Source organism: Acanthisitta chloris, unplaced genomic scaffold (assembly GCF_000695815.1).
Source record: "Acanthisitta chloris isolate BGI_N310 unplaced genomic scaffold, ASM69581v1 scaffold11851, whole genome shotgun sequence".
Classification (NCBI taxonomy): domain Eukaryota; kingdom Metazoa; phylum Chordata; class Aves; order Passeriformes; family Acanthisittidae; genus Acanthisitta; species Acanthisitta chloris.
In genome coordinates this window covers 8,180-19,343 of record NW_008657685.1, presented here as the reverse complement: position 1 = coordinate 19,343, position 11,164 = coordinate 8,180, and the positions used below count along the sequence as shown (strand labels likewise).

The window sequence follows — 11,164 nt, the reverse complement described above, 5'->3', positions numbered from 1 at the left end:
CAGAGAGTTGTGGTCAGTGGCTCATTGTCCACGTGGAGGCCAGTGAGGAGTGGTGTCCCTAAGGGGTCGGTGCTGGGGCAGATACTGCTCAATATCTTTGTTGGTGACATGGACAGTGGATTGAGTGCACCCTCAGCAAGTTCACTGAGGACACCAAGATGTGTGGGGAAGTGACAGCTGGAGAGAAGGGATGAGCCATCCAGAGGGACCTCGACAGGCTTGAGGGGTGGAACAATGCAAACCTCATGAAGTTCAACAAAATGAAGTGCAAGGTCCTACACCTGGGCCATGGCAATCCCAGGCACACCTACGGGATGGGTGGGGAAGTAATTGAGACCAGCAATGAGGAGAAAGACTTAGGAGTGACAGTGGATGAGAAACTCACCGTGAGCCAGCAGTGTGTGCTGGCAGCCCAGAAAGCCAATCCAATCCTGGGCTGCATCAAAAGGAGTGTGGGCAGCAGGTTGAAAGAGGTGATTGTTCCCCTCTTCTCTCATGAGACCCCACCTGGAATACTGCATGCAGTTCTGGTGTCCTCAATATAAGAAGGACATGGAACTGTTGGAACAAGTCCAGAGGAGGCCACGAAGTTGATAAGAGGACCGGAGCATCTCCCCTATGAAGACAGGCTTAGGAAGTTGGGGCTGTTCAACCTGGAGAAGACTGCATTCCACCTCATAGCAACTTTTCAATATCTGAAGGGGCCTACAGGAGATGCTGGAGAAGGGCTTTTTGTTAGGAACTGCAACTACAAGGGGTAATGTGTTCAAATTGAAGGAGGGAAAATTTAGGTTAGATATTAGGGCTGGGCTGGGAGTGCATTTGGGTCAGACTCCTGAAATCAAGGTCTGCCACTTTGGAATGGATCATTTTTCACCTTTTCCCGTTATCTATTGCTCCACTGGTAACACTGTGAACATTCTGGTGTTCCTGGAACAAGGCAGGAGTAGCAGTTCCCACTGTGTATCTTCTTTGTTGGGGTGCTGGAGGAGGCTTGGGCCATCAGGGAGCTGAGGGCTGCAGATCTGATATGAGCAGGTATATTCCCCCACCCCAATCCCCTTGCGTTTTGCTCTTTTTGCTGTCTTCTTCCTCAGCTGTAAGAATATCTCGTGGTATTTGCTATCTCATCCCTCCTTTCCCTCCTTTCCTGCTATACCCAGCCCGCAGCTCTCATCCTGTTCTGCCTCCTGCCTGCAGAGGAGTGGATTGAGTCAGACTTCTTGGCCTAATCTGGAAGAAATTGCCTTAAATGAAAATAATCCTTTTTCCATCTGGAGATGTCTATCTACTAGGAGAAAAACATGGCTCTTGCCAAGCTAGTGCCATCCCCAGAGGATGCTGCCACAGCTGGGCTCAATCCAGTCGAAGGGAACAAGAACCAGAGTGGCCTTAGCATGCTGATGTCTTCCTGCAATTCGGTTTTTTAAGCAGTTGAGTCTTATCTGCCGTTTTATTTGATCTGCTTTTTGTCCTTTGTGCTGGATCAAAGTACTTTTTGATTGTACTCCTAAAGGAGCGCTGTGGATGGACAGGGTCTAAGTGCAATAGGTTTATCCTCATTTCTGTTGGCAAACCTCTGCAGTGTTTCAAGTCTTTGCTGAGCATTTTCCCTTGAGCCTCAGCCACCCTCCCTCTTCCACAGGTAATAATGGAAGTAGGACACCTCATTGGAGGTGAGATGAAGGTGTGGATGGTGGGATGGAGCCTGACATGGCTGTGCATCTTTGGCTGCTAACTGGTGATGCAGGTTGTCCTTAGTGCAAAGGACATCCCTGGGAAAAGAAGAACCAAGTTCCTCCATAACAGTGTGGGAGATTTGAGGTGATTCTGGTGCATGGCAAAGGGTGAGGGACTTTTACACTTTCCTGAGCAGGGATTAGTGAAAACATTTCTGCCAGTGCTTTCTACTGCTTTCTTCTCCCAAGAAGACTCTGAAAGGTGTTTGGGGAAGAGATGTTGCAGCTCCCTGGACACCCCAAAGGGTTAAAAGATGCACATATTTAAAAGAGGGCCTGGAAAGGATGGGCAGGGGGACCAAAGCACTACTACAGAGCACAGAATTTGTGGTTTGCAGGTCTAATTGCATCTTTGGTGAGGAGGGCTGGCAAAGGCTAACACAGCTAACCAGGGCATTAAGCCTACAGTGCTTTTCTGCTCCATGAACATGCCCATCCCTGGAAATCCAGGCTCAGGATCCTTTTCATTTCCTCCCTTGGTTTCCCACCCTTTCCCTTCCCTCTGTGTCACCCCTGAGCTTTCGAGAGGCTCCAGCAGCAATCAACAATTCATCACAGCACTGCTCCCAGAGCCAGGCAGGTGCCTTTGCTCCAGCACTGCTGAGCCCTCCAGAGGTTCAGGGGAGCTTTTCATGGCTGCTTTAATTTACGATCGATTTCACTGTATTGATCCCATCCTGGATTTCGTTATAGCAATATCTCTTGAAATGGGGCCGAGGGCAGCAATTGCTTTCTGCAGAGGATACTGTGGAGCTTGTAACTCAGCAATGTGCAGGTCCCCTCCAGAATTTGCCTCTCCTGTACACTGTGCTTAAGGGTTTATAAACACCACAGGGAAGGCAGTCTCCTCCTGCTAGAATTTACATCAACCCATGCCTTTGTTAATTTGTTTGAGGCTATCGTTCTCACTCCTGTTCTTCTCATCATGGGGGAAATAGAATTACACAAAATAATAATGCAAAGCCTTTCACCCCATTTGCCGTAGAGCTTGCAGACGCTGCTGAGGTGAAAACATCTATTAGCAAGTGCTGAACAACAAATTAAAGTCTAATGGGTTTAACGTGCCTCCAAACAATGCAGCTTCCTGAGCAGGAAGCCTGGAGACTAAAACACCAACAAAGACATCATCTGTCGCTCAGGGAGGAGGGACTGAGGGTGCAGTGAGAAGGGAAGGAGGTCAGCCGTGCAGGGAGCAGGGGTGAGGGGCTGGCTTCCCACTTCCCAATTTCTTTGCATCGTTAAATTTAGGTGGTTGAAATTCATGAGGCTCTCCAGCCCACTGAGGTCCCTCAATGTCCATTTCCCCAGCCCTTTGAGGTCCCTCAATGCTCATTTCCCCAGCTCATTAAGGTCCCTCAATACCCATTTCTTCAGTCCATTTGGGTCCCTCAAAACTCATTTCTGCAGCCCACTGAGATCCCTCAATGCCCATTTCTCCAGCCCATTGAGGTTCATCAATGCCCTTTTCTCCATCCTGTTGAGGTCCTTTTGGATGGCAGCACAACCATCAGCTGTGTCAGCTGCTCCTCCCAGTCTTGGATCTGCTGTCAGCTAACTTGAGTGTGCACTCTGCCCCATCACCCAGGTCAGCAATAACAATGTTAAACCAACTCAGATAATGTTATCCAATATTGTTCTTGATTCTGTTGAACAGCATTTGACCTCTCAGGTCTCTTGATGATTAGCGTTTTGCAGGCTGCTCTGTTGCTCTGCAGAAGCAAGGTGCTCAGAGAAAATGAAACCCAGGAATAATTAGGAATTGCTTAGGACACCATGTGCCTGCTGTGTGGGTGTTTGCAGAGCACAGCAGGATTTTGCCGTGCTGAGCAAGGGGAATTCAGGCAGAGCAACTGAGCATTGTGCTGAATGATTTATTTTGACAGGCGGATAAACCTGGCCTGACAGAATGACAAGCACCACTACAAAGAGCAGCTTCCAGGATCCATCCCAGAAAACACTCTGCAGGAATCCATTCCTGAGTATCAAGGTAAATACCTCTTGCTTTCTGGAATACTCCCTTGGATTACTGGCCTGGTAAAGAGGAGTTTAGCTTTATGCAGAAGGCACTGATAGGATTTTTGATTACCAAATGTATTTGGAAAATGCTTTGTGTGCTTCCCAAGAGAGAAGTGCTATTTGATGTGGAGAGATCTCCATCCAAAAGTGTGACAGCAGTGATGCAATGCAAGTTTAGCTTCCAGCTTCTGCAGTATTTAACTTCAGGGAATCACAGAATGGTTTGGGTTGAAAGGGCCATTAAAGCTCATCCAGTTCCATCCCCAGCCGTGGGCAGGGACACCTCCCACTAGACCAGGTTGCTCCAAGCCCTATCCAACCTGGCCTGGAACACTCCCAGGGATGAGGCAGCCACAGCTTCTCTGGACAACCTGTGGCAGTGCCTCACCACCCTCACAGGGAACAATTCCTTCCCAATATCCCATCTAACCCTCTGGCTGTGGGAAGCCATTCTTCAAAGTCTTATAGCAATGCAATACTGTAAGTGTCCTCCTGGACTCAGTGCAACCTCAGGTCCTCCAGGTGAGTGTTTGAGGGGCTCTGCAGAACTACAGGATGCACCTGGCATGACTCCCCCTGTCCTGCAGCATCTGCTTCATTTCCTTTTGGCTCAGTAGTTGCATTTTATCAGTAACGACAACATCAATTTGTTAATACATTCTGTGTAGTTGAAAGCCAGTTACCTGACTCGTTAGTCTCACCAGGCCACAGAGCAAAAGGAGACAGCCAGTGTTAAAGGCTTGAGATTTCTCTATCACTTATGTGGGGAAGATTTTGGAGTATGAGGGGTTTTTTTTCACAAATGCTGGTGAATTTAATCCCCCTCATCCCTTGTGGCAGAAGGAAAATGAGTCACCAGAGCTGCAGAGGCTGGAGGCACAGTGCTGTACAGTCCTGAGGTGTCTCCCCAATCCACTTTTTAGCCCATTCAGATGTTTTTTGTTTGTTTGGGTTTTATTTGTTTTGGTTTGGGTTTTTGTTTGTTTGTTTGTTTTTTGTTTACAGCAAGATTATATTTACAACTCTAATCCCATTGCACTGAGGTGGAAAGTCAGCTCAGGTCTGTAAGCAGAATCAACCTCTATTTTGCTGAGCAAAGGTATCTGCCAAACATTATCTTACCCTGTCAGGTGCGTCATCATGTCATTGCCAGGGGTTATCCTGCCATTGCCAGGCACCATCCTGCCATGGCCAGGGTTTATCCTGGTATTGCCAGGGGTTAACCTGGCTGCAGCCGCCAGAGAAGAAGAGTGAAACCTCTCTTCCATTCCTGTGTTTCACATTAAACTCCCGAAGGACTTGTTTTCATCCCCAAGGCAGAGCTGACCAAGCATGTCACCAAGAACACAATTATCTTCAGCACAGGATGTTTCCCCCAGATCTCTGTCGTTCTTTTCAAGAAGTTGGGCCACCCTGTCCGGTTTCTAAATTACTTCCTCAGAAAACAAAACTTCCAGACCACGGTTTGCATGGTACTTGCAGAAACACAAAAGCATTGCACAATGTGGTTTATGTGTTTGAAGTGGCTGAAGGACCAAAAATCACAGCGCTGCAGTTTTTATATATATTTATATCTCCAGAGAGAGAGTGTCACAAAAACTAGTTGCCATGTGTCAAAATGCAACTGAGGGACATAACAGAAAACTGTCCTGGGGAGCACTCCTGGGGCTGATGGTCTCTGAGACTTTAGAGATATTTGAGATGAACTCCTAGAGTCCATCAGAACAGATGGAATCTGCTGCTGCCTCCATTAAAATCCATCATCTTGTTTTGACTTCAAGGAGCAGTAAGCTGTAGATGAGATATTAGGAGGAAGTTCTTTACTGCGAGGGTGGTGATGCACTGGCACAGGTTGCCCAGAGAAGCTGTGGCTGCCCCATCCCTGGAAGTGTTCCAGGCCAGGTTGGATGGGGTTTGGAGCAACGTGGTCTAGTGGAAGGTGTCCCTGCCCATGGCAGGGGGTTTGGAATGAGATGATCTTCAAACCCAAACCAATCTGTGATTCTAAGATTAAGCATCCTCCTCAAGGCATAGCAGGTGCATATGCACTTCCTAAAGCTATTGGGAAGCTGGCTGAGGACATTCACCCCCTGTGGGAGCTTCAGCTCTTGGTGTTTTCTGCTCTGTGCTTTAGTTCAAGAACAAGGTACAGCTGTCCCTGCCCCAGCCCTTTATTACAAGTGGGTCTGTGCAATGCTTGTGCCCAGTTACATGCCAAATCAAACTGGTTGGGATTAAACTGGAATAACCTGATTCCTCCCAGACCCTTTTTCTGTAAGCACAGCCAAGCGCAGAGGATTTTATCACATGCTAAGGCACAAAACACTTTTCTAAAATAGTACAAACACATGGAAACAGCATGATAGGGACTTCCTTGTGTGGACTGGAGCAGGACAGCGTGTGCAGCTTTCAGAGCCCTTACAGGAAGAATTTGTTGCCAAACTTCACAATTAACACTAGAAACACATGGAAGCTTTGTAAGAAGGTTTATTCAGACCACCAAGAGAGGAGATACTGGTGTTTAATACCCAGGTCTGCAATTTACTGACTGCGTAGGAGTGTATTTCTCTATTCTCTTACACACATGGAGTGGGAGCAGCAATACCTCACCAACGTGATGCAAGGCTTACTAGAGCAAAGCTAGCAGAAATATAAGAAAATTTATATAGAAAAGTAGAAAAGCAGCAAGTTCCTCTGAGAGTGTAAGGCTGGAGAGAAGCTCCTCCTTGGATGTGTGATGTGCTCATCCCAGAGCTGGTTGTGCAGGCTGTGGGTTTTGAATTGGGACATTGTTGCCTGTGAGTGAGGGCACCTCACCAAAGACCTGGCAGAGATGCTGTGCTTCCCTCTGGGAAGATGCCTCAGGCACTCTCTGTGCCTCACTGGCAGTGGCACAGCTCTGGAGGAAGAAGGTTGCTCTGCACCCTGGCGCTGCAGGGGGCTTGTTTTTGGCAAGGGTTCATCAGTACCAAGCACCTTCTGTCTGAAGTACTAGTCTAGCATGATGTGTGGTGTTATCTCAACACAGGCTTTTCTAATAATACTTCATAGACATTTCTTTAAAAATGTCATTACTAAACCTCTCCCTTCCTTCCTCCTCAGCCTACGTAAGTGCTTGTTTGGATTCTCTGAGTTGTTTTATTTCTACTGATGTAGAAGGAAGGTGCTATGAGCATTGCTTGGCCTTCATGGGAAGGAGGTGAGGCACTGGCACAGGTTGCCCAGAGCAGTTGTGGCTGCCCCATCCCTCACAGTGTTCCAGCCCAGACTGGATGGGGCTTGGAGCAACCTGGTCTAGTGGAAAGTGTCCCTGTCCGTGGCAGGGGGTGGAATGAGATGATCATAACCATTCTGTTATTCTGTGATCTCAAGGACAGGACTGAGCCTGCCCAGCACCTTCACCCCAGCACAGACCAGGGATGCACATGGACACCAGTCCCCAGATCAGCACCTTCAGGGATAGAGGGGCATTTTCCATAGTGAGACCCTCAAAAAACCTCAGCATTACAGCTCATCTGATTATACCTTTGAATGATCACCTACTCCATGACTTAGCCCTGAGCCAGCTCCGACTTTTCTAAAACCTGAAGACTGAGGACCATTCTCAAGAAGCATTTTGGGTGAAGCTGCCCTATTTTGAAGGCTCAGTGAGCTTGATAGGGTGGATGCACACTATTCTGTTTCCACCAGCCTTGGCATCAGAAAATGACCTCTGGCCTGTTTCATTTACAAGTATAGACTCAACCCTTGGGACTCAAGCAAAACTAGGCTTGCAGTCATGTATTTGAATGGGAGAGACCTGAATCATGGCTCCTGGTGTCACAACCATCTTTAAAGCCCATGTTAGGCTTGTCATGTGGACAAGATTCACAGCCTGTACTTGAAAAGGGTGGAAAGGGATACTCTAGATTGGGAGTTTTGTTTCCTGGGAACTGATAAGCAGACATAATTAGATTTTAGTGTGTTGCCTTCTCAGCCCTGCTGAGATCTCCTGGGACAGAAGAAGCACATGTTGGTGTACATGTCCACATGACCTCTGACAACTTGGAGATGCTGTAGGCATTGATGCCCTGTGGCTCAAGAGCAGAGCTGAGCTTATGCTCTGCAGCAGTTGGTCCTTGGGGAACTATCTCCCTCTGTTTCCAAGGTTCACACTGGTGTCAGTAATGGTCTCTCCTTCCGGGCATGAAAAGCATCTTTCTGGATCATAAAAGTTAAGGATGTCTTGATCAGATACAGCAATGTAAACAAGCGATTTTTGCTGCAGGACAAAATGCAGCATCACATGTGCAACCAAAGGCAAAGAGGGACATATCCAGCAGATCTAAAATCCAGGAGTCTGTTCTTTCTTTTCCTGGCAGAAGACCCGCCATGCTGTGATCTGATGGCTAACAGCAAACAGCCCCTTTGCAGGGCCATCACTCTTTTCTGTGCTTTACTCTGCCTAGATCGGGGACAATAAAATATCAGATTCCCAACCCATTTTGACGTCCTGAGCTGAAGAAGATGTGAGGCAGTGGTGGGCACCTGCTCAGCTGATGTAAACCAGGTCCTGGACTTAGATACGTATTGGGATGTATGCTATGGATGCCTGGAATAAATTAATGTGGCTTCAACCTTTCCATCTGAACTCATGTATTCAGGAAACAGAGCCTGGACATGGCCAGCATTGTGTAGGAAGATAGGAGTTTTAGCAAAGCTGACTCTGGGGAAGCTTTCTTTTGGCTGGGTAACATTTTGTTAGTCCAAACACATTGCACCCATCAGTGGTGACATGAGCCTGGAAGGGGGGAAGGTCCTGGATTGCATCCTGGTTTGCTTGATGCCAACCCATCGCATTGGGTGGTGTAAACATACCCCTGTGCTGCAGTTCTCAGAGATCCAAGGGAGCTTGACTATCCTCTTTTTCCTTTTTTTTTTCTGCTGTAAATACTCCTTTGGCTTACGAAGCAGTCCAGTTTGGCAGTGAGTCCATTTCAGCCCTGGATCAGAATGAGACACAGCAGCAATCCAGGCCAGGCTGAGCAGCTCCTCTGGGTGAGGCTGCTGTGTGATGGGAGCTGGCTGCAAAATACACAGAGCCAGAGCAATGCTGTGTTCTAGCCAGTGATTGCAAAAAGGTTCTACAAAAAGCAGTGCCGTGAGGGTTTGGGTGTCATCCAAGGCTGAGGGCAGCAGCTCTAGAAGAACCAGGGGTATCCAGCCTGTCCTGCAGTGAGATGTGTGGTCCAACTCCTTAGGGTATGGGACTGTTTGGGCTGGTTAGTTTGTTTAACTCATTTGGGGACTGGAAGAATGCCTGTGGAGAAACACGTGGCAGCAGGGAAGGAGATGGCTTGGCAGCTCCTTTCCTTTGCTGAGAACTTTGCAGAGCTGTGGATGAAGGGGAGGTGGTCTTCATCCCTCCTGGGACAGGTCATTTCACACTTGCAAAATGCTTCTGTGAGAGGACCAGGGAGATGGATGCTGTTCTCTGTAATGGTGAGGCAGCTTGAATCATGTGTTTGTCTGGGCAGCCCAGCACCAGCACATCCCAAACTCAGAAGGAGATGAGGTTGGATTATTTTCTGGGAGATGATGGTCTGTGACAAGGTTTCCTTCTGGAAGTAGTAAAGAACCATCACATTTTCCAAAGGAGATGTCCTTTACATCCAGGGCTTTGTAAGAAGGAAAGGAAAACAAAAAGTCTGGTTTTTTCTCTTTGACCTTCTCCTGGCTCTCTAAAGTTGTTTGTTGCTGTGTTTGGAAGGGTTCATTCCTGTCCCAGAAGAGCTCTCAGCCCTGGGGATGGCTGCCTGCCTCTGGCTGGCTGGGAACAGGAATGTTGTGCAACCTCCCACTTCTGCTGCTGAGTCTCAGGAACAAAGCCAACAAAAACTAGCATCATCCCAACTGAAATTATATGTTTGTCAAAACTCACTTTTCAGCTGAAGAAATTACACCCTCCTTGCAGAGACTGACCCTGTCATCATTTTTGGCAGAGGACTATTTAATGTCTTTGACCTAATGTCAGGAGATTTCACAGGTGGCAGAGCAGGGGTAATATTTCAAAGGCTTGTGGTCAAAGGTTTATATTCAAGACTCGTGCCTTTCTGTTACACTGCAGCTCTCAGTAACTGTGATGGATGCTCTCTTTTTGTGTTGGCAGTTCTTTGTTTTCTGCCATGGACTGCTGCAGCTCTCCCAGCTCCTGGTCTCTGGCTATCTGAAGAGCTCCATCTCAACCATCGAGAGACGATATGGCCTCTCCAGCCAGACCTCAGGGCTGCTCGCTTCCTTTAATGAGGTGAACACCATCTTTGCTTCTCCTAATCTCCCCGGTGAATGCTCTGCCCATGCTCTTCCAGTTCCCTTGTGAGACCTCTTGGTTTGTGTGTCCTGCTGCAGGTTGGGAACACGTTGCTGATCGTCTTCATCAGTTACTTTGGGAGTCGAGTGCACAGACCTCGTTTCATTGGCACCGGTGCCATCCTGGTCTCCTTGGCTGGGTTCCTCATGTCTATCCCCCACTTCATAACTGGACCCTATGAGTATGACCAGTCTGTTGCCAGTAAGTGCTCTAGGAACTTATTTTAGGCCTTTTGGGATAGAAATAGGAGTTGCTGATCGTCTTCATCAGTTACTTTGGGAGTCGAGTGCACAGACCTCGTTTCATTGGCACCGGTGCCATCCTGGTCTCCTTGGCTGGGTTCCTCATGTCTATCCCCCACTTCATAACTGGACCCTATGAGTATGACCAGTCTGTTGCCAGTAAGTGCTCTAGGAACTTATTTTAGGCCTTTTGGGATAGAAATAGGACAGAACCACACCACAGAGTGGTTTGGGTTGGAAGGGACCTAAAAGATCATCTCCTTCCAACCCCCTGCCATGGACAGGGACACCTTCCACTAGACCAGGTTGCTCCAATCCCTGCCCAGCCTTGGCCTGGAACATTCCCAGGCATGAGGCAGCCACAGCTTCTCTGGACAACCTCACAGGGAAGAATTCCTTCCCAGTATCTCATCTAACCCTGCCCTCTCTCGGTTTAAAGCCATTATGAAATGACCCTCCCTATGGGGTTTGGGAGCTGTAAACTGTTGGTTTGTCCTCAAAGAATGTTATTTTTCTGAGAACGAAATCCTCTCCGTCCTGAGAGGCAAGAGCTGATGGTGGGAAGCAGAGCCAGGGGACAGCTGGAACCATGGGAAAGAGCATGAAAACAGTGAAAATGTAGGCTGTGCCTCTTATTCCCTTTGTTCTCAGCACATCCATGTAGCGGAGAAATACTGGGTACCAGGAAGGTCTTCTCCAGCCATCAGGGCTCTCATCTTCCATGAGTTGAGCCAAGTTGCCCTCATGCACATGAACTGCTCCCTTATTGTCATGGTGTAGATAAGATAAAGTCTTACGAACTTTGTCACTTGGAGGCC

The 11,164-nt window shown here is 48.0% G+C and overlaps 1 protein-coding gene across 1 annotated transcript in view; it reads left to right on the top strand.

Annotated features, from left to right (window-relative positions):
* Positions 1-3,645: 3,645 nt before the first annotated feature.
* The window catches only part of LOC103811829 (solute carrier organic anion transporter family member 2B1-like), a gene marked incomplete at its 3' end in the record, with an annotated part of 12,961 nt that continues 5,442 nt past the window's right edge, over positions 3,646-11,164 (top strand). The window contains exons 1-3 of the mRNA XM_009084826.1: positions 3,646-3,726; positions 9,904-10,041; positions 10,143-10,305. Of these exons, the coding sequence (XP_009083074.1) occupies positions 3,646-3,726; positions 9,904-10,041; positions 10,143-10,305 (382 nt within the window). The remainder of the gene's footprint in view (positions 3,727-9,903; positions 10,042-10,142; positions 10,306-11,164) is intronic.